This window comes from Tetrao urogallus, assembly GCF_951394365.1.
Source record: "Tetrao urogallus genome assembly, chromosome: 7".
NCBI lineage: Eukaryota > Metazoa > Chordata > Aves > Galliformes > Phasianidae > Tetrao > Tetrao urogallus.
Window position 1 is genome coordinate 27,115,141 of NC_136820.1, and position 24,251 is coordinate 27,139,391.

At 36.2% G+C, this 24,251-nt stretch overlaps 1 protein-coding gene across 1 annotated transcript in view; it reads left to right on the forward strand.

Moving 5' to 3' along the window:
• Window positions 1–2,442: 2,442 nt before the first annotated feature.
• Window positions 2,443–24,251, forward strand: part of COL28A1 (collagen type XXVIII alpha 1 chain) — a gene marked incomplete at both ends in the record, with an annotated part of 55,719 nt that continues 33,910 nt past the window's right edge. The window contains 12 exons of the mRNA XM_079538299.1: window positions 2,443–2,563; window positions 3,103–3,662; window positions 4,466–4,486; window positions 5,081–5,137; window positions 6,834–6,887; window positions 7,393–7,434; window positions 8,151–8,177; window positions 9,136–9,180; window positions 11,007–11,051; window positions 11,642–11,695; window positions 22,081–22,149; window positions 22,761–22,829. Of these exons, the coding sequence (XP_079394425.1) occupies window positions 2,443–2,563; window positions 3,103–3,662; window positions 4,466–4,486; window positions 5,081–5,137; window positions 6,834–6,887; window positions 7,393–7,434; window positions 8,151–8,177; window positions 9,136–9,180; window positions 11,007–11,051; window positions 11,642–11,695; window positions 22,081–22,149; window positions 22,761–22,829 (1,164 nt within the window). The remainder of the gene's footprint in view (window positions 2,564–3,102; window positions 3,663–4,465; window positions 4,487–5,080; window positions 5,138–6,833; window positions 6,888–7,392; window positions 7,435–8,150; window positions 8,178–9,135; window positions 9,181–11,006; window positions 11,052–11,641; window positions 11,696–22,080; window positions 22,150–22,760; window positions 22,830–24,251) is intronic.

The window sequence follows — 24,251 nt, forward strand, 5'->3', positions numbered from 1 at the left end:
ATTTTTGAAGACTATATGTTACATGAAGCATGAATAAGAATGTCACTGACCTAATATACCTCAGGCATTAGGCTTAAAGTGTGTACTTCAAATTGCATCAAATTGCTCTGTTTCCTAACAGGATGTAAAAAATCTACAGTGTATTCAAGGGAATGTTGTCATTCTTACTGTGTGAAGGACATACTGGGGGGAAAAAAAAATGAATATTTAAGGCATTCAAATCTGATTGATATCATTGATCAAGCAGAATCAAAACGTCTTTTGACATATTATATTCCTGTACTATACAGTAGTCACCTTCTTTCTTGCTTTTGTAGATCTGTATCATACTCACATTCAGTTGTGGCTATCCAAGTGAAAGAATTGTCACTTTCTCATCTCCCTTCATCCAGAATCTCTCTCGTCTTTGTCACCTCGTTCTGTTTCTTTACTGTGCCGTTTGAGTTGCTGTAACTCAAATATCAGACAGTATCCACGTTCTCTCAGATCATGAACGATAATGTGAAGTTTATTGACCAAAGTCTTATTATCCCCTATTTCAATCTGGAGGGGTTATCTGCCCTGGTAAGGGAGCTCTGAGAGGTGGAGAGCAAAATGTCAGTAGCTGCAGTGGATACAGTGAGCTGCTATGGCACACTAGGGATTAAGTGCCTATGCTTTCAAAGAGGTTAAACCTGTTTTGTGTGAAAGTTATGCCCAAAGGGATTTAGAACTTGTCATCATCTGTATATACATTTGCCAATTTAAAATATACAAGGGCAGCTCTGTAAGTAATGCCTCCTATTTTGGCCTTTTAGGCATTTAAATGCATTCATATTGCAGAATCTGAAGGTAATCTGAATTTTCAAATTCTCTTGAACATATTATTTCTTTCCCTCCCTGATCACAACTATTTTCTTTCAAGGAGAAAATAATATTGCATCCAGATTTATATGTGCCTTGCAATTTGCTTGTGAAACAATGAAACAAATGCTAGTTTCCTTTGGGTTGTACATCCTCTTTACTCCCAGACACTCAGTGGTAACTTCAGTCCTCCCAGTATTTCTCTTTACTGCAGTGCACCCAAGTTCTCCTCTTCAAGCCTGAGCTCAGGCTGTAAGGGATGCTATGCTAATGTCACATCTCTTGTGTGGCCACTGCTGCTTGGAGAAGCTAAAGAGGTGTGGCTGACAGGGTTGATAGGTAAAGATGTAAATTGTTTAGGAGCAAGTATTTTAGTGTGAAAGTTCAGCTGTGTAAAAACGGAAAGTATTTGTGCTCCTGGGCTGACTCTGTCCCTTTAACAGAGTGGCTTGGTCTCCCACTCAGCACTGGCAAAATGCCTGAGTGTTTTCATTTAAATTTTGGCCAACTGACCAGAAATAATGGACCATAAAAGATCTTGAGGCAAGATAGAGTCATTTACAAGTGGATGGGCTATTTATTTGCAGTTTTCTTTGTTTTTCCATACTGTGTAAACCTACTGGATGTTTTCTATGCTGACAGCTCATTCTATCCCCAGTTTGCCCTTTGAATGCCTTTGAAGGTAAGAGACTTTTGTACCTGTAGAAAATGACACTAATAGATTCTATAGATGTAACTGCTTGATGGAGTGGGAGGTAGTGCTTAGGAAGAATAGTTAAATTTGAGATATTATTGGTTACCATTATTAATGGTATTTCAAATTACTGTGAATTAAAGGCTTTTAAAAATTTATTTTTAATGGAGTACAGTTTTCTCTAGAACTATGTTAAGTCACTGTCTTAAATATTGCAATATTCACTTTTTTAGTATATGCTGTCATAATAGACTACTGTCTTTTCAGACAACATTGCACACATTCTGTTATAATAATGTACATTAATGACACACTCATGTACTAAATTTCACTGCTAAGCCGTTGGTTTTTTTATAAGTCATTCATGCTAGTTCTCCAGCTGTGGGTAATATATTTGTATCCTAAAGTGCTTAGATCTATTTATTCCTAACAATTAAACATTTCTAGAAATTATTTGTATTTTTATTTTCCGTAATACCTCTGCTATTTTAATACAAATATATTAATAGCAAAATATGTTGAGAGCAACATGAATTAATGGCAATTTCTTTTACCTTACTTTGTTGTAATTTCAACTGGAAGTTAAAGATAACACTGATGTTTTTAAAACTGAAAAGTGGGCACTGTGTTCTACCCATAAATCTCCTCTAACAGAACACATTCTAATATAAACTGGAGCTCCAGTTGGGATTGCACTGGCTGCTATGCTTAAACCACCTACGTGATGTGATTACTTTTTATAAGTGTTTTTAAGAAGTTGCCTCTAGAATTGTGCTTCCCACAAACGTGTATTCTGTCTGTAAATATCTCTGTTTGCTTATTTGTATTTACTCATGAAGTGTTCACAGATTATTTTTTTCTTTTAACAGGAAGCAAAAGTCATCTAATTTGGGATAAACGTCATTATGAGGAAAAAACATTCTTTCTTTTGCTTTCTTCTTCTGGCTGTGGCAACAAAACAGATAGCAGAAGGACAAGATAAAAAGAAAGGGAAAAAGTCTTATTCTGTTGTGCAAAGTGATGAAGGTGAAACCTTTTCCTAAATATCTGAGTTGACCATACTGCATGTGTCCTCATGTTTTAAGAATAAATATGAATACATTCATAAATGTAATTTATTTTGATTACTGATAACCACAAATGGTGAGCTGTGTCCTGCATTTTCTTGGCTAGGCATTACAATTTGCCCTATTATTTCAATCGACATTTCAATGTTTCTCTTTTAAATGATAAGGCACCTATTTTTCATTTTGAAATTGCACGTGGAAAATTTGTAGTTTGTGTGCAAAACCAATTAAAATTCTGAACCAATCCCATTAAGAACTTACTTTGAAAGTGTTTGTCTGCAGATTGTCTTTAATAATTCTGATATAAATTAAAGTAAATTAAATTTAAATACTGGACTTTAATAGAATTTATTGGCATTCACAATGAAATTCTCTTCAGAACAATACTGAAAAGACAGGAATTTTGGGGGAATGGTTTGAAGATTGGGATTGTTGCAGAGAATCTGTAATGTAAATGTGCCCATCATTCATAGATTTAACTTCCTTGTTCCCCTGCAGGTGATTTGTGTCTCGTTGATATAGTCTTTATCGTGGACAGTTCTGAGAGTGCCAAAAATCAGTTGTTTGGTTTACAGAAGAATTTTGTTCTAAGCTTAACTGACAACATTTTCCAGATGAAGCCAGTTAAATCTCAGAAGTACAACGTCAAACTAGCAGGCATGCAGTTCAGCAGCACAGTCAACATTGATCATCCTTTTTTTGCATGGAAAAATGTGCAGAATTTTAAAGAGAAAATCAGGGCTCTGGTCTACATTGGCCAAGGCACCTACTCCTATTATGCAATTTCCAATGCCACTCAGCTGTTCCAAAATGAAGGTCGGGAGAGAAGTATAAAAGTGGCTTTTCTGATGACTGATGGTGTCGATCATCCAAACAGCCCAGATGTCCAGGCCATAGCCACTGCTGCAAGGAGTCTTGGAATACACTTTTTTACCATCGGCCTTTCCAAGAAAAATGTAAAGGAAGAAAAATTGCGCTTGATATCTGGTGATTCATCCTTTAAACATGTCTTATGCCTGGATGATGAGAACCTGATAGTTGATGTAGCACTGGAATTGGTGAGTAACGCTGATGTAATATGGTCCCACATCTATCCATGGCCAATTTCCTTTAACTTTGTCAGGTTAGTCCTGAAGGCAGTGCAGAGATTTGCAGTGAGGTACAAGAGACACTTCTAAAATATTTCTCCCGTTACAGGTGTATATTTTGCCCGTATGAATTGATGTATTTGCAAATCAAAAATTCATCGAAGAGATCTCAGGGAATGGTGCTGTTGCAAGGAGTATTTTTGTAATTCATGTCTCTGTGGTAAACCAAGAGTCAGGATCAAGTTGGCTGCTTCTTTCCAGCCACTTTCCAAGGATTTGTGTGCTTGAATAAGGATAGCACAGCAGTGAAGGGACAGGGTATTCCCCAGCACAAGGAGTGTGTCTCTGAGCATATGGTAAAACTTTAACAGTTTACTGGTGCTATCATGCGTAACACTGATAAAACATTGAGACCTTCCTCTATGTATTATTTTAGCAAAAGCTTCCACAGTAAGGCCTTTCCTCAATCTTTCATATTCCCCTTCTTACCTTTGATTTTTAGTATTGTCTCTTTACTTGTCTAGTTACTTTCTGGTCATTATAGGGCATGTGGAGCACCCCCCCTTCTCATAGAGAAGAATCGTTTCAATGTGACTAGTTTCATAGACTAGTGTTCTTACCAATGGTGACAGATGAAGGTGTTCATATTCTTTTTCATTTACCTTGGGAATTCTGTAAACCAGAGAGGGAAAATATTTAAATTAGTACACTGGTAAATGAGTTCTATGCAGAAATAATACATTTTGTTTTGTTTTGTTTTGTTTTTCCTACAGGAAGCCTTACTTCGGAAGAAAGTAGGTTTTGAGTTTTACTCCTCTTACTCTTGGTTACTCTTATTAATGCTAGATGGTATCTTTTCCTCCTGATATCTGTTTCTCTTGTAAAGCAACAGCGTTGCAGAATGAATCACCCTTCCTTTCCTGTGTATAGCTTCTTCCACCCTCTTCCTGATAAATCTTCAACTTCCATTTGGTAGCATTGGTAGCATAAAAAACTTTTCCTTCTGAATCAGAATAGAAACACTACAGTATGTGAAAGTTCATTAGTTGTCTCACTAAAAAAAAAAAAAAAAAACAGCAATGTCAGAATTACCCAAAAAACATAAAGTTTCACAGTACTTTACAGTGTGTATATGCAGCTTTAAATATTTGTAATTACATCAGTAACTGATTTGTGTTATAAATGAAGTTTGGAATTCAAATAACTGATTTTGGTTAGGCTATACTGAACTGTAATGTTGATTCTAAAAGAAATATTTATTAATATACCATGTATTTTATGTTTTCTAATGTTTTCTCATGTCAGCAGGCAAAAGCAGAGTTTTTACTTAAGAAATCTGAAATAATACATTTGAAAATGTTTACATAATGTTTCTAATAACCCTTTAGTGTATGCAGAAGAACTGTGTCTGTGAAATGGGAATAAAAGGAGACAAAGGTGATCCTGTAAGTATGCATTCATGTGAAAAACTTTGAGAATTTGCATTTTAATCATTGTGATCAGTGTTGCACTATATTATAATTGGTTAATGTGTTTATAAATCAAGGTATTTTCTGTGCATACATGGTAAAACAGAAGTGGGGTATCATAGTATGTCACTGACATCTCTGGAAAGGCTGCTGCCATTTTCAGAGCTCAAACAAAAAGATGTCTGTACTCACATGCTGTCATGGACATATCTTTATATTACTAGATAAACACCACGGTTAAAAAGGTGCATTATTTTGAAACTCAAAAAGTTATCCTAGAAACCTGCAATATGGAAGCAAAGGTCTGTTAGACAAAGATTTATTTCTACCAGAAAATGCTGGCTTATGTGAAGAAAGTTCTAAAACTCTTCCTCTACCACTCTCTTGTAACACTTCAGAACATAACAGCTTCTTGGCCCAGGCAAAGAACAGAGTGTGTGACCTCTGAACGTTTTTGTATCTTTAATAGCTCTCCCAGAGACAGACAAGGTACATATGAAGGGTTTTGCCTTTCTCTCTACACAAAGAGCAACTGATCAAACACTTAAGGGCTTCATTTTAGGGCCACTTCTCTTTAATATTTTTGTAAATAACTTCAATGTAGGACTAGAAGTTGCTCTGAACAAGTTTGACGATGATACTAACTCTGTCGAGGGTGGGGAGGCCTTACAGTGAGATCTGGGCTAATTAAAGAGCTGGGCAATCACCAACCACCCAAAGACTAACAAGAGCAAGTGCCAAATTGTGCACCTAGGATGGGGCAGCCCTTGCTATGTAGACAGGGGATGAGACACTGGACAACAGCCCCAGAGAAAGGAATCTGGGGGTCTTGTTTAACAGCAAGTTGTATGTCAGCCAGCAGTGTGCCCTGGCAGCCAAAAGGGCCAACCATACCCTGGGGGTATCAGGTCCAGCGCTGCCACCAGGTAAGGAAAGTGATCGTCCTGCTCTCCGCTGCACTGTGGCCTCACATCAAGTACTGTGTGAAGTTTGGGGCACCAAAGCACAAAAAGGACGTGAAACTATTAGAGAATGTCCAAAGGAGGGGTACAGAGATGGTGAAGGGTTTAGAAAAGAAGACATATGAGGAGTGATTGAGTTCACTTGGTTTTTGCTGAGCCCAGAGAAGAGGAGCTGAGGGGAGCCCTCATGGCGGCTGCAGCTCCTCAAGGGAGTGAAAGGGCAGCGCTGAGCTCTGCTCTGTGTGACAGCAGCAGGGCCCGAGGGTACAGCATGGATCTGTGTGAGGGGCAGCTGGGGGTCAGGGAAAGGATCTGCACCAGAGGGTGGTGGGCATGGTCCCAAGAACCAGAGTTCAATAGCATTTGGGCAGTGCTCTCAGGCATAGAGTTTGATTTTTTTTTTTTTTTTTTTTTTTTTTTTTTTTTTTTTTTTTTTTTTTTTTTTTTTTTTTTTTGTGGTCCTCTGTGGAGCCAGGAGTTGGACTAGATGATCCTTATGGATTCCTTCCAACTTGGAATATTCTATGATTCTAAATGTATGGAAGTTGTGTCACGTGTGCCATACCTGATTCTGTGTGAATTTATCCCTTTAATAAGCCAATGAATTTGGCTTATTCCAAAATAATTTTGCCAGCACCAAATTTGTAGCCTCCAAGGAACTGGAAATTTTATCCTGACCACTGTATTAACATTCTCCTGCTTTATTTCAGGGTGATGCTGGAGACAAAGGGGAAAGAGGTGAACCAGGACCAAAAGGAAACAAGGTTGAGAGAGTTTTTAAAAAATATAGGCACATTTCTATCTATTTTTGTCCAAACTATAGAGGTAAAAATAGCAAAGGAGATATGTTAAAGTGTGGTTTAAAAACTGACTTTTGCTATGAGACGTTTACAGTTAGCTGCTTTAATAGTCAGCTGTTAAAAGAAGACTGTGTTAAAACTGCTAGTCATTCAATTGTTTCTCTAGCAGCAGAGATCTCTGGATCTGTCTGATGGCTTGTTGAGCTCCACAGAACTTTCTAACAACAGACAAATCTCTTGTATGGAGCAGTTTGCTCTAATGATTGAGGTTTCTGTCATTTAATAACAGTAGTTGAGCTTTCTATATTAATTTTTGAGAATATTGTGTTCATAATTGTGTGAGGAAGTGCTGATATTTCTAAATAGAAAAGGCAATTTTTAGTCCTTGAATAGTGTTCTAGGTTCTACTGTAGTAGTAAGAAATAAAAGAACAATGCCTATTTCAGTTATGTTCCTTTGATTCCAACAGGGTGACTCTCAAAAAGGAGACCATGGAGAAAAAGGTGAAGAGGTACGTGAGTACTACAGGGCTAACTCATATTTGTTTTTTTTCAGATTATCTTCCAGATCCTAAGGATATCCAAGTTTATTTCCACTGAATTGAAAATACCTTTTCCATTTTTTCACAAATCCAATTTATTTAATTATTTAGAGCACCTAAGCTAGACTCTGGCTTAGAGAAGCATCTGTGCTGAGATGAACACATTAAAAATTGCTTAATTCTACTCGTGTGCATAAGTGTAGAGTTGGGATTGCCACTGACAAAACAAACTTTTGAGGCTACATGATTTTGTATTGACCTGCATTGTACTTCTGAGAAGACAGAGTTGAAGATGTCATCGCTAACAACATTTAAGTAGTTCTACAATGAATTCTGAAATCTAGTATTTCTTAGCTTGAATTCTTGTTCATTCCAAGTAGAAAAATTAACATTACTCCACACATAAGATCAATTCAATTTAAAAATCTTGTTTAAACGTAATGTATATCTGCTAAAAGTCAGGCAATCTGATTGACATATTTACAGCAATATCATAACCACATAATGCACATTTCTAAATTTGGAGATAATTACAAATTAAATGATACCAGAGAAATCTTAATCATAATTAGCTACTGGTTTTGTTTCCTGTGCAAATTTACAGCGTGTTTGCCTTTGCATTTTCTTTTATGATCCTCCCCTCCCTTTTCCATTCTTTCTTTTTTTCTTTTTTTGTTTTCAAACAGGGAGCTCCTGGCTATAAGGGTGAGAAGGTAAGATTTTTATAGAATGGATGAGCGGTAAAAATAAATTATCACTCATTGATGAGTGAAAGAACGGAAAGAAGAGCCTGTCTTGCCTGTTTGTCATGAGAGCTCCCAGAGCAATCCCTAAAAGTAAAGCAAAAATGTACGTAATTTATGTGAGTTGGCAGACTTGTTTGTTGGAATAAAAAACAAAAAAGTACAAGATAAAAAATATAATCTAAATATTTTTAAAAAATGCCAAAGACCTGTGAAAAAGCTGCTGGAAAGAAGAAAGGTGAGTGCTGAATACAGGTTAAATAGAAAGAATTTGAAATTATGTGTTGCAAACACAAGTAGATTTGTAATTAATTGGCTTTTAAAAAACTTGACAGAAGGAAGCTGACTTAAACTAACTATTATTTGACACAGTTAGTGCTCGCCCAAAACAAATCCCAAGGGAGGCTCTTCAAACAGAGAGGGGAAAAAAAAAGAAAAAAAAAAAAGTATTATTCAGGATCTTGTCAGATTCTAGAGCTGAAATAGACTAACTTGGCCATCATAACCACTAAAGAAACAGAGATTATCCAATTTTCTCTAGTAATTCTTCATTTTGTTTATACAATCTCACAATTATTATTCTGAAAAACAGTGGACATCACAATAATGAAACTGGAATATAGAGAGAAACAGGATCTTTGGAGGCAGCACAGCAAAGTGGAAAAATACGACAAAACTTTCAAGATATTAAATATGTTATCCTCTTACTATATAGGTTGCATATTTTGTAGGTGTTTTCAGAGACAAAAAGTATGCATTCTGAGTAGGGCCCACCATATCTTCTGCAGATCGTGCCTAATGCTGCAGCTCTCAAGTCCTCAAAATCTGCTGAGCCTCTTCTGCTATTGCACTGCTTGCACAGTTTTAAGTGCATCTAATGTAATCAAGACATCTTGTTTAGATCTTAACATATTGATTTCTTATAAAGGGTGAAAGAGGAGAATGTGGATCCCCAGGAGTAAAAGGGGAAAGAGTAAGTACAGCTTTTATTTCAACTGCTGCACACTGAAAAATACAGGGCCTATTTGTAAAAAAGCTTGTACAGATTACTGTAAAAATTGACCCTCTTTTAATTCTCTGGTATTAGATATTTATTTGCTGTAAAAATATTATTCATAGAAACAAGCACCCAGTTCACTTTATTCTTTTTTCCATTTTGCAGAAGAAAAGTAATTGAATACTCAATTTGAAGGCTATCCTAACTGATGCCAGGTGCTGTTTACAAAAGACTGTGGTGTTGTAACAGGATTAATCAGAATTTTTTAAAATATACATTCTAACTCAAATATATGAAGTTATATTACAGTGGAAACAGGTTCTTATACAACCTTAACCTGTTAAGTTCTTTAACAACTTAAAGAAGACGTCCGCTAGCCCATCTGTGCTGATATGTACTCACACATCTATCTGTTCCTCTTCTTTTAATCTGAAGTGTAAAAGTCATACAGTTGTATGTGGTTTTCATCTGGATTTTATAATCTGAAAGATGAAAGGACAGTGCAGTCCTGGTAGAGATAATTGTATATGTTGGGCTCAGGTAAACTGCTCATTTATGATTAGATACCAGCTACAGTACAGGTGATCATTCAGTCAAAACATTTCTTCAATTTAACATCTGCATTATGCTTATCTCTGTCAAAGATCAAATTGAAATGTTTGTGATTTCAGTCATGTGCTCTGTAGTGATGAATTACAGGTACAGAAATTAGGAAATATTTAATGCAGAAGTATTTGTCACAAATAAAAAGGAGTATTAAAATAAAAAATAAAAGATCATGTGTATCTTTTAAGAAACTGCCAGCAACTGAGCCAGAAAAGACTGACATACCATTAAAGAATGTGAAAGAGTGGCAACTCTCTGAGGAATAAAAAGAAGTCATTACTTCTTAGCTTCTTTATCCATGCAATATGTAAGAAATAGCCTGAGGTTATGTGAAGTGCCTACTAAAATCAAAGGCAGTTGTTGAGAAGCTGGCATAGAACATAATCGAATCAGCCAAATAGATGTAGAAACCATATGTCAGTGTTGCTGGAAATGTTCTTGATTCGTTTCTGTTGAGGACAGCGATGAAAGGAAATTTGACATCTGTAGAGGATCAAGAATTGATGTATTTAGTGGAGTAAATTTCCATTTCCATGATTCCCAGCTTCACATTCTGAAAGGTAAATTATTATATATTTTTTTTTAATGAAAGTAATCTCTGCTGAACAAAATCATCAGAAACAGAGCAGATATGGCAAAGAATAACTTCAATATTGCAAAATGGAGTTTTGAACTGCAAAGAATTTGTGAAAGATTTGTGAGCAATCTGCACTAGCAGTTTCTGATAAGGACTCTTTCCATGGAGAAATAAGAGCTAATGGAATAATAAAATATGGCATCTTAACATGATTTTTGCAAACTATTAGTGTGATTCTACCTTCCTACAGTTTGAGCTACTGAGACTAATTAGCTGAAGTTATTCTGGTATTAGCACCATAATGTTTTCTAAGAATTCCGTATCTGACATATGACTTGAACTTGAATTTCAGGACCAATGGCAAAGAACAACCAATTAACCAAATAGTCATTCATGATATTAAGTAGCCATCCACAATGTTTGTTCTAAAAGAGAAGTATTTTAGCCATATATTGAAAATTGAATTAACAGTTACTGAGTACAGAAGGAAAACAGCAGTACTGTGAAGAATGAACAGACTTACTAGAAAATACTTGAACGGAGATATGCTGTAGTTTGTTTTGAATTTGGTAATCGCAATTTCTTCTTAATATGATAATTGAAATTTCTCTTTCCATAGGGTTTGGAAGGTCCTTTTGGCCCTAGAGGACCTCGGGGACCTCAGGTAAGGGAAGTAAAAAATACCAAATAGAAGAAAAAACATTATTTTCTGTAAGTTTCTAACCTGTCTCCAAGTGGCCTGCTCATATGTCATTGCTCCTACAGAGCCATTAACAATTTCATTGTGTGAGGGGACACAACAGCTATAGTAATGTCAACAACTGTTATAGTAATGTCAGGGAATTAAAATTAATCTCAGCTCATCAGCTAGAGAGTGATTTAGAAGAACTGATTTTTACAAACAGAGCTAAAGTGTGGGGAGTGGTGGCTTATTTTATTTTCTTGGGCAGAAGAAATAATATGAAAATTATTCAGATCTGAAGTCAGGAACAGGAGACAAAAGGAAAGCTTTAGATAAAAAAGATGAAATTTATATGGGGTAGTAAAATACCTTTTCTGCCAGCACTGCTTATTGAATATTAAGAGTACGGTATTGGTATGCTGGGCACTTAGCAGGATATGAGGCAGAAGTTGCTTGTCCTTCAGAGCTTTGCATTATGCTACATTTTACTGTATGCAGTTCAGACCAAACTCAAGAGAAAAATTATATGCACCTCCAAAGAAAACTCATTCTATTCTTTGACTTTTGTATAGGGCATCAGTGGACCTCCAGGTGAGCCAGGCCTGAAAGGCATTCAAGGAAACAAGGTAAGATGTGGTTTTATATGCGTAGATTTTATATAAGAAGAGAGGATACAGGAAGTCTGTGTGGAATCTTAATACTGTACTATCCTTTTTTTATCAGTAATAGTTTTAGTAGTGTTCCTTGCATAGCAATAATATTATAGAATCATAGTTTTTTGAGTTGGAAGAGAGCCTCAAGATCATCTGGTTCTGACCCCCCTGCTACAGGCAGGGACACCTCTCACTAGACCAGGTTGCTCAGAGCCCCATCCAGCCTGGCCTTGAATGCTTCCAGGAAGGGGACATTCACAACCTCACTGGGCAACCTGTTCCAGTGTCTCACCACCCTCACAATAAAGAACTTCTTCCTAATATCTAGTCTGAATCTACCCTGTTCCACATTAAAACCATTCCCCCTCCTCCTGTTGCTACATGCCCCTATAAAAAGTCCCTCTCCAGCTTTTCTGTAGACCCCCTTCAGGTACTGGAAGGCCACTATAAGGTTTCCCCAGAGTCTTCTCTAGTCTGAAGAGCCCCATCTGTCTCAGCCTATTCCCATAAGGGAGATGCTCCAGCCCACTGATCATCTTTGAGGACCTCCTTTGGACCTGGTCCAACAGCTCCATGTCCTTCTTGTGTTGGGGGCCCCACAACTGGACACAGTTCTCCAGGCTGGATCCCACAAGAGCAGTGTAGAAGGGCAGAATCGCCTCCTTTGGCCTGCTGGTCACACTTCTCTTGATGCTACCCAGGATATGGTTGGCCTTCTGGGCTGCAGGCGCACATGACTTATGTTGAATCTTTCATCAATAAGCACTCCCAAATCCTCCTCAGGGCTGCTCTCAAGCCGTTCTCTGCCCAACCTGTATCTGTGCTTTTTGCCTCAATATACCTCATAATATACATAATATACTTCATCTAGTTGATGCACAGTAGTAGATGCACAAGGAGCATCTAAAAATAATAATAAAAAAAAATTTAAATGAATTTTAAAAAATGAATTTTTAGATCATAATTATAAAATCTTAAGAATGAGCTTTCAAAGTCATTTTTTTGTATTGCTTATATACTGGAAAAAAGCTCAGGAGAACTTTAAAATTAGTAGGGATGTAAGGTTAGTTACACTGAAAATAGACCATGTGGAGGTATTGACTACAGCTTGTGAAGCAAAAACAATTGGATATCTAATTAATGTAGGCAGTCTTCTGATTTGCAAACCTTTTGCAAATTGCATTATGTAATTAAATACAGTTGTCCTGCCCATGGGGCGGCTATTAACATCATTCAGTACAGAAAGATCTTTTATTTATCAGTTTGAAAATGTAGAGTCTAATGACAAATATATTTTACCACAGGCAACAAAATTCACATAGAGCGATTTGACAAAGATGCAGCATTCATATTTTGTTTCTTAGGCAACAAGTTAATTTGAAGATCCACAGAAATAAACTCAGATGTAGGAAGTATTTATGGTAAAAGGTCTGGAATACTGGCATTAACCATGATTTTCTTCTTCTGACAAGTGCTTTTTCTTTCTTCTTGTTTCTTCATCTTTTTACAAAATGCTTGATTAGGAGATTTGGTACAGAATATTTCTGAAGTGAGGAAAGAAAGAAGGCAGTGGATCTGAAAGAAGCTATTCATCCATGTGGTGGAAAAGTCAAGCCTCTCTTTAATTTAGCAGAGCAAATGACAGTAATTTTTTAATTTGTCATTTCACATTGATGAGTCCAGGATAATATACTACTGGATACCTTAGTTAAATACTAAATTGTATTTGTTGTATGTTTGTTGTCCTGAAAATCTCGTCGTATGCTTACCTGTCTGTAAAATACATGCAGCTCACTCTCTATGATTCACCTACCTGGGTTCCGTATTTGTGGTCTTTTGTTTCACTTTGCTGCAGATTTTCACTATGAAAAAGAAGGTTTCCTTGTTTGTCAGCCTCCAACTCAGCAACCTTCTGGCTGTGGTTAATAGACAAGGCTTTTCCAGGATCAGACATCCATGAAAATAAAAACACTGTCAGAGAAGTCTAATTAATACACAAGTCATTATACTTAAAGCTAAATAATAGAGAAAAACAAAACAAAACATATGTATGTTTAGTTTCGCTCTTATCTCTACCTAGTGCCAAGGTCAACTTTTGGCATTGCAGATTTCAATTATTTCAAATGAGTGAAAAAATTTTTAGTGATCAGTACAGATAATCAGTAGTTGTTTATAGCTTAATAAACACCCATTCAGCTACTAAAGGTCAAGGTCTTTTTTGGTTCAGACACATAGCGAACTTTCCAATATTTTCTGTCCTTGCAGAAAGATTGGTCAGTTGCTTTTTCAAAATTAGTTTTCATGACACATAGTACAATGTATCTGAGAAGTAGCAGTTATATATAGTTGCCATGGGTAAAAGAAATAAGGCTATTGGTGCACTTCCTTGTAGCCATGGCCTTTCCATGCTAATTCTTATGCTCTTCTTACTGATCTGACTTTGCTGATTTGACAGAGATGAAGGCAGTTCAATATGACACAAAACAGAACACCACTACTGAACATTTATGTTCATTGTTGGTGGGCCGTGTTGAGCTTTGAAAGGGGCGATTCAGCTCCTCGCGATACAAACTCCAGATCAAGCTCAGCCTACAGATGTTTTGGGTCTCTTGTGTGAAGTCTGCAGATCACTCACGTATCTGCAGTCCATCTCCAGCCTCCTTAAGCAGTGCCAGACCCCTTCCCTGCTTTGCAGTGCCTGATGGCAGACACAGCTGGAGACACTGTTGTCTGTGTGCTGCCCAGATGCTGCTGGCTCTGGCAGCTGCCGGCAGGAGAGGACTGACAGTACTGCAACTTTAACTTGTCTGCTTGAGTTTGACATGTCCGAAGCAACATAATATGGGATCCAAAACCTACGTTCAAGAAATTACTTGAAAGAAGTTTCATCCTTATTTCCTTCTGTTATTCATTTGCATTTTTTATTCTCTCTTAATATACTGGCTAATCTTTTCAGTACGCAGTTCTTACTGCTTGCACAATCTGATTCTGCTCTATCATATTGTTGGTGAACAGTTGAATAGATCTTCAAATCCCACTGCTTGGATTCCTGCTTTCCAATTTACAGCCTGCTTCCAAGTAGACATCTAAGTTTAGGAGTATTCATATAGAGTTGAATCATACCCTTAATCTCTGAAGTCTTTCTGTGGCACTTCAAAATCGGCCCTTCACTTTAATAATCTCTTTTTTATAAAAGCAAACAATGTCATCTTACTTTTGGCTTCTTTTCAAGAAGGAAGGTAGGAACATACTGAAGAACATTTATCCTGACAGAATGCAGGCATTAACTAAAAACTCTTTTTGCTATTAAGGAAATTTTTAAAAAGCTTTCTCTATTTGGATTTCTGCAGTTATTACATCTCAAACATAGCTGAATAGCTTTATTACCAAATCAACTTTTTCCATAAAGATGCCAAAGTGTCTAAAATGACAAATTTAAACTCAATGTCTATAAGAATAAAAATAATTAACTCATTTTTTACTTATATTAGTATTAATCTCTCTGACTAAATACATTTCTGTTTAACCAAGTGTTGAACTTGTACATTAGCAGAAAATCTGCCACTCAGCAAAAAAACATCATCATTTTAGAATAAAACAAACAGAGAAGGCATTTTGCTCATAGGTAGGAGTTGGAAACTGACCAGTTTCACTTTTTGTCTCCGATCTTCTGAAACAATCATCATGGTTGTGTTCTCCAGGCGTGTCCTGAGAAAATGACCAGGATAATTCTATTTGGTATCTGGTTTACTTTCTGTTTTCTGTTGGCAGTGTTTCACTAGAAAGATGTTTAATTGTTGCAGCCAAAGTCTATATTGTCTTGTCCCTCATACTAATTTAGAATACCAGGAAAAAATACTCTTCACAGCTGTACTTAATGTATCTTCTTAGAAGGCTGATGAGAGTCATTCACTTTAAGGCATACTTCAGCTTCATCAACTGCAACATATTATCTGCATTGTAACAAGAAATAAAAACATACATCAAAGCATACTGTACATCTCATCTAGGTATAGAACATGTAAAGAAAATTACAAAAGACCCAGAGGAAAAAAAACTTCAGTAGTTCTTTCAAAGTTAACACACCAAATTGATTAATTAAGATTGTAGAGCTTCAGTTTATAACACTCCATCTGTTGTGAAGACATTTGACTCTTGTTCTCAGAATAAGAAACTCAGATTTTTGTGTTCCCTAGCCTGTGATATGTTTTTTGCTGGATGACACAAAACTATTATTTCTCAAACAAAAAAAGCAACCAACCAAACAAAAAAAAACCCTACTGTCTCACCAAAAGAAAGATTATAAGATTAAAAATACAAGAAAGAGAAATAAATAGAAAGTCAGCAAAGAAGAAACCTCTGCTTGTATCTGCTTTAGTAATATCCTGTATTCTTGCCTGGATTGACAGCAGAAGGTTAGATGGCTTATTAATAAATGGTATCTTGATTAAATCAGTAGTAATTGCTTTTGTAAGGTGTGCTTCTCAAAGATCACATTGAGCTGATTACAGGAAGGCACAGGCTTTCGTAAAGGGACACAGTAGGTAAAGTTAATGTTTTCTGCTGATGGAAACAAAACATCTACTTGCTCTGTGAATGTGATGTACTCTGCTGTAAGCTGTAGTGCTCAGAAACACTATCCAAATCGAATCTCATCTCTCTTCCAACATTTCTAGTAGCCTGTTTTGTGTGATTTAGTTACTTATGTTCCACGTAGCACTTAACTGCATTGGCTAATACAGGAAAATAGCATCCTGACTACTGCATTTGATATATATATATATTTTTTATTTATTACTACTGATACTATGTGGTTATGGTCTTAATAGAAGACACCTGTGCCTTTCAAAAGCAGTAAAAAAAAGGTTATAGGGTAAAATGTGAATATTTTAACATGGAATATGTCATGCATCTTGGTTTCCTTTCTAAAAAGGAAACAGAATCACCTTATTTTTCTAGAAAACAAGGGAGTTCCAAGAATGAATTTAATGCCATTAAATTAATAAATAATTTTAATGTCATATGTTGCTTTAGCAGAACTCTCAGTTCTAAGCTTTTACTGCTTTTTTGCAAAATGAAAGTACCTCATCAGGATCAGCAATGTAAGATGTACAGATACACTTTTGCATAGTATTCTTGGTGTTACAGAAATGAATTTGCAAAATGCATATGCCTGTTATCAAGTTTTTCATTAATTTACTCAAAAATAATTGTTTAACTAATTTTTAACCTAAAAATGCATGTCTGTACAGTGGCACAAATAAGGTTCTGTAACTGTTTGTATTCAAGGCAACTGTGAAAATCAGGGAGGGACTGAATATTCAAAAAAAAAAAAAAAAAGTTGACAATTCACAAACAGATTTGGTTACACGTTATAAAATTGGGGCATAAAATCAAGGAGTGGATGTGACCTGTGTGGCTGAGATAGCCACTTACAAGGTGTTCTTATGGCTCTCATTTCAGAAATAACATTGGGGTTGCTCGTTTAAACTCTTAGACGAGCTACTGAAAAGAAACAAACACATTTCCAGGAACTGAGAGATATTCCTTACTGGAAAGACAGACAACATTCTTTAAAAGCCACTGTTAAAGTGAAAGCCACTCTGGAAAATTTCATATGCGTAGTAGGATCCTCAACTACCATTTAATATGAGAACTGATGCGTATTCAAACTTCTGAGGAATGAAACAGTTAAGTTTGAATGTAGATATTCCATTAGTTATTTCCTCAAAAATATCTTGGGGCAATACTTTTATGCAAAATCCATTATTGCATTTTTTCCTGAAAATGTGTCCCAGAATAAACTATTCCTGCTCCTTCTCTCATGACTTACAGATTCTTTCCTTGCTTATCTGGCAAGTTACATCCTTCCCAGGAGACAGAAAAATACAGTTTCCTGATACAGTAACATAGTTACAATGTAGCACAGCTAGCTTAGAAATGTAAAATATCAGTAATATCTGTTAAATATCTGTATTTGCTTACATTGCTGTTTCTACTGTTTACTTTGAAAGGAAAATCATTAAATTTGAAAGCTTATTTTTCTTTTTAGTTTAATTGTTGTCATTCAGACATTATAGTATTAAGGGCTCTGAAATACACTCTTTCTGTTCCTTGCAGTGTGTACTTGCTGTCTTAAAAGTAAAGAAGTTGTTTATAGCAGCACTAATCATAAAAATCTCTTTGCTAAGGGTTAGACTTTTAATTATATTCCCAAAATTGTCTAGTTTTAATGTTAAAATGTTAAGCTCAGATGAAATTTTTCTTTCTGTTGCTCTAGTTGATATTAAATGCATCTTGAAAAAAAATCCCAACAGAGAAGGAAGGTAGAATTTGAGTAGTGCTCAACAAAAAAAAAGGTAACTACAAGGAGGCTATTTTGGAAAGCAGAATTTTACCTCTGAATGTCAGTAATATCTCTGACAGCAATTAATTGTTTTAATACATTTCATATTACCTGTAGCACCATGACTGCAGAAGATTAACACCAGTCTTATTAGTAATTCATATTATTAGTAATATGAAGCTTGAAATACACTGTCTTTAGAAATAGTTTAGATATTTAGAAATAGTTTAGATAGAAATAGTTTAAGTTTCCAATTTTGCTTCCCTCCTGGGAAAGATTATTTTTCTTTTCCAGTCATCTTCAGGCATTCTCCTTTATCAAAGAGTAAAAAGTTTAACTGAGTATTTGGAAAATTACTAACTTCACTTGGACTCCCATTAAGACAGCACAAATATTAACATAGTTCTAACACATGGGTGAATTTGGGAAGGAACCAATGATTTGTAATTGGAAGCATTCCTCAGATGTCTTTGGAAAGTTCTCTTTGGAAGCTGTTATAAACAGATATGAAGCTCTTTCCAAACAGAACAAAGGGACACGGTTTATTGTTTCGGCTCAGAAAGGAGCCTGTACTTACCAAACAAAATTTTTCAGAATGAAACAAGTTCCTGCATGATTTCAGGTTTAGCTTTGACAGAAGGAGCCACTGTGCTTAGCCTGTCCATGGCTGCCAACTCAGATCTCTGTAGTGAGTGTGTGAGAGGGACGGATGGGGAGAGAGCACAGGAGGGAAGAACCATGGCAAAATATGAATATGCGGCTGTGCCCTTGGGATAAACAAGCACCAAGCTCAGCAGCAGCTACAGCTGGCTTGTCAGTGTGTGTGTGTACCATTTCTAGCAGTAGCAGGGTGAGATGGCATCTCTTGAGGATGTGATCCCTGGCAGAGCCTACAGCTTCTCAGGCTGGAGGCCAGAGCTGGGATCCCATTCCAGCAGCTGTCAAAGACAGCTCATCCTGTCAGCATGTGAATTTAGTGGGACGAATGGTTGTCACACTAGCTCGTTTTAAGCAAGTCTTGCAGAATACTAAAAGGACTGGGAGAGATTCTCAGTAACAGTGGATAATGGAGGAGAGAGAAGCCAAGGCCATTGCTGTGTTACCTTCTGGGCTTCCCCATCCCTATAAAGAAGCTGACTTGCGCAAAGCTTGTTGAATCAAAATGCACTGACTTCAGTAGTCTTCTGATGCAGGCTCAGAAAGTGGGGAGACAGCAGTAGTCAGCTATTTATGTTGTGTTAGTTTTCCAGTCTGCCACATCTCGTAGGGATGCTTTTATCCTGAAAGTGGAGCACACCATGGGGCTCTGGGTGTGCCCTGCTACAGTGCTGAGGCAGCTGGTACTGTTCTGCACCTGTACAAACTGATGCACACTCAGAAGCTGAACTTGCATTAATACTTGAGTCATTGTGACCTGCCAACAGTAACGAAATTCGGTAGACAAAATTACTCCTTTTGGAATTGAAAAGGAGGTTTCTAATTAACTTCTGAAAATGTGGCTTTTTGTGTATATTATTTCCTAAAGATTCAGCTAACTGTTCACTTAAAGGACAGCAGTTCTTAAAATAGAGTTTGAAAACAGAATTAAAGTGGAGACCGGTACTAGCTTTAGTTGTATTATTCTTGGCCTTCTTTAAATTTCCTGCTGATAGGAAATAATAAAATTGGTTTTAATCAGCTGAATTTACAAGGACATTATGTTCAATTCCAAATTAATTCCATGGAGGAACTGGATGTCCAGAAGATGGGCCTTTTGAGGAGAAAAAACAAAACAGCTATGAACAAAACAGGTCAACCGTAACCTGGGGGTGCATCAGACCCAGCAGTGCCAGCTGGGAGAGTTTGTCCCACTCTTCTCTGCTGTGCCCTCACGTCAAGCACTGAGAGCAGTTTTGGGCACTGCAATATAAAAAGAGCATAAAACTGTTCAAGAGTATTCAAAGGAGGAGGTTAAAGATGGTGAAGAGTCTAGAGAGAAAGATGTATGAGAAGTTGTTGAGTTCACTTTGTTTGGTATGCACTGAGCTCTGCTCTGTGGCGACAGTGGCAGGGCCTGAGGGAACGGCATGGAGTTGTGTCAGGGGAGGGGCAGCTGGGGGTTAGGGAATAGGGAAAGGGTCTGCACCAGAGGGCAGTGGGCATGGAATGGGCTGCACAGGGCAGTGTTCACGTCACCAAGCTGCTGGAGTTCAAGAAGCACTTGGACAACGCTCTCAGACATTGGGTTTGGATTCTGGGTAGTCTTGTGTGAAGGCAGGAGATAGACTCAATGATCCTTGTGGATCTCTTTCAACTCAGTTATTCTCTGATTCTCTGATTCTAATTTTTGTTATATCAGTAAAGAAATGCATCGTTTATGATAATCTGGATATGTACTGACTTGGGATTCTGGTCCAAAGCCTTCATGAAAATAAATACAGTTATTTAATCCAGACAGAAGCTGTATCAAGAAATACATTAAACTTGTTTGCTATGTCCTATATTTTGGCAAGATCTACGTGCATAGAATGCACACTGAAGCAGTTGGTGGATGTTGATGAGGGTGGAAGTTGATGATGGTGGAAGTTGAAGGATGTTGGTGAAATCCTATTAGTTTCTCAACTCTCTGGGTTACATATGTTTTCAAAGTTGTACCAGCTTTCTCTGATTTTTATCTACCTGATAAGAATTATTTTTTTGATGCTGTATTAACTTACTAAATTAAGAAAGTGTGCTCTTTTGAATTAGCATTAAATTTCTTTGCTATTTTTCAAATTATCATATCGTTTAATAACTATTCCAGACTATCCTATTTATAAGGAATTCTAAGTTGTCTTTGAATTTGTAGATCTTCATTTTATGAACTTTCTAGAAATAAAATGAAAATGCATTTGGGGCATGTTATTCTTTAGTTGAGATAAAATAATTTTGGAGTTCTTTGTGCCTATAACATCACAGATTGCATTAGTTTTCACTAACTGTAATACTTGAATTTCCAGCTGAGCCTTAATCTTCAAAGAAATTGTAGATACTGAGTGTTTAGCCTTCCTATATACTGGAAACAGTTGTATTTAAACACACGTAAGCCCAGTGAGATCATGCTCAAGGTTCCTTGTTGTACCAGGGTCCTGGGACAAATTAATGTGCAGTTATCCTATCAGTTTTACTGGAATTTCTAAACAGAGCAGTGTGGAGCCCGTTCAACACAGTGGTTGTAATCTGTGTGAAGTGCATGGAAGGAGAATGTATATTTGTTATTGACTAACTGAGTTCATTCTGTCTTGGAGAACTTCTAAGTACTTTAAGTTGTAAGTGATTGGAAATCATTATTACTACATTAGCTACATGAAGTTTTAATCTGAGAATTACTTAGGTTAAACTGGATCTTAATAACATTTTGAGGCAGTGATTCCAGAATGTATCCAACATTGCGTCAGGACTGGCATTTGTAGCATCAGTCTGTGGCTGGCACTCCAGGCAATGAAGATCAGACCTTCAAAGGACTGTACCTGCCTGACCCCTGCTTGTATCTCCAAGTGTCAGTTTTGAGGAGATCTGAAGCTTGTTTTCTGTAGAAGATACGATGGATTTCTTTGAAATTTATTAAACCTACAAGAGAATTAGGAGCTGCTTCAAAGATAGCACTAAGAACAACAGTTATGAGGTGAAAAAAAAATTAGTTCTTCGTTTAAAACATAAATGTGGGTTGATTTCCAAATGAACGTCTCTCTGGGAATGAAAGGTGCAAAGGAAACACATACCAAATTACTGAATAAAGTCAGAAACAAAGACATAATGGAAACAAATATATTTCAAATGGTTTTTAATATCATTATCTACTGCAGCAACGTTTATTGCTGGGATGCTGACCTTGCTACTAACCTAAACATTCCACTCTAAAAGATTTAATTTTTTAACTTAAGATACATATTTCTATAGCCCTAAACATTGGAGTGGACAGGTAATGTGGGGGAATTTGATCAAGAAAAGAGACTATTGCATTAGGAGTCTCCTTCCATGTTTTTTTTTCTAGGGAGAACAAGGTCCTATAGGTCCATATGGTCCTCCAGGAGTCCCTGGCATTGGAGAGCCAGGACCCAAGGTAAGTCTCAATTATACACACATCCATTGAGGTGCTAACAATGTACAGACATTTTTGGGTGAAAGTGCTCACTTTATCAAACTCAAGTTCTTTTGGTCTAAATATAAAACTTGTATAATATTGATAGGTTTGCATGTTTGCATAGGAATGAGGCAACTGGCTTGCCTTTTGCTCAACCCTAAGTTTTCATTATGATTGTGCTGAAATATGTCAGACATAATATCATTTAAATGAGGACTGAATATGTGAGAGTCAAACACTAATGAGTAAACATAGTTCAAAACATAGAAATACATCTCAATTACTGAAATATACAACCAAGGGACAGATTTGTCATACTGTGTTTTCACCAATGAACCAGTATTCTTCTACACTCTGCTGTTGGCATGAGGGCTGAAATACAATCTTGGATTCCAAGTGTTAACTGAAATGTGTTTTCAAATGCTTCTAATTTATCTTATTTGTTTGTTTTATATTATTTGTTTTACTTCAAGAGATGTTTGATTTCAGGCCTTTCTGATGACATGTTTAAGTCATCTACGTATAAAAGTTTCTCTTTTCAGAAGCATCAAACTGAACTAAAATTGAACTTTCTAATTATTTTTCACAAGGGTTCTCAGGGTTTAGAAGGTAGAATTGGACCTCCAGGGCCTGCTGGAATTGGTGAGCCAGGAATAACAGTAAGTCATTGATATGTGTATTGGAAGTGAAAATAAGTAAGCCTTAGTAAGTTTTAGTAAGCCTTAGTGATCAACAGCAGCTGCTGTACTGATTCCATAAACCCCTCTGCATTAACCTAGAGCAACAGGAGTTTTTTGGCTATGCCAGCCCAATATTGCAACAGTAATTTTGTGTGGTTTACCAGAGTAGTAGAATTAAGCCATGTCCAAATGTGTTCTGGTGAAATAAAAAATTATTTGGTCCCTGTGAGCAACATTACAGTATTCAGCTTGCGGACAGACATGGAATTGTATGTTAATAGGTGTACTCCTACTTTTCTGAGATGAGAATATATTTAAAAATAGTCTGAAATATTATTGTAAGAAGGTGAAAATTCAGGAGCTGAGGTATTTTGCAACTTTTATCTGTAATGTGATTTGCATAAAGTACAAAGCTCCAAAATGATATACTTTTACTTATATTTTTAACTCCCAAGTTAGAGCAAGTTACCTTTAGCAAGCTTTTTGTAGCTGTGAGAAACAGTTCTCTTTTTCTAATAGCCTCCTTGGAAGGTATTTTCAGTTTTTAGCAAAGGATTGCACTCTTTCTTCATTGTTAATAAGTGCTTGCTGGAGACTTTTTCTTCCTGTTGGTCAGAGTATGTAATATATAGCCCAGAGTATGTAATATATAGAGTATGTAATATATATTACATATAGATACATATATAGAGTATGTAATATAGAGTATGTAGTGTATATATATATATATATATATATATATATAGTAATATATATAGGTCATAGTATGTATATATGTAATATATACATACATATATAGAGTATGTAATATATATATATATTCTCTTATATATATATATATAAGAGAATATATAGTTCTCTTATTCCATTAAAAATCACAAAAAGATTGTTAATTAAGAAACCACACCATGTAAATAGCTGTTAGAAGTCATTCTAATATTAGTTTTGAGTTTCCCCTACTGATAGTGAAAGACTTTTTCCCCCACACACAAAAAAGTGGGAACATTTTAATTTAACCAACATCATCCTTAGAAACTCTTCAGTATCTTTAAAATAATAAAAGAGCTGATTTTTCTGGAAGAACAGAAATTTACCATAATAAAAAAAAAATAAAATGAAAACCATAATAAAAAATAATTAGTATTTATTTAAAACAAAATTGACGTTCTCTGAGTATGTATGTTAAGCCAGTCATTTTGCATGGAAAAAAAATGTGTTCAAATTAGTGACTGACATCATTTCAGGTACACAAAATTATAGGAAATAAATTTTACAGCAGTAAATATCATTACTGTAATTTATTCCAGAGTTACACTTGCGTTTTAAAGATACCATCTTTAAACATTAATTATGTTCACGGCATTTCAGCACTAGCTTCTAATCGAAATCCTCCAATTATGG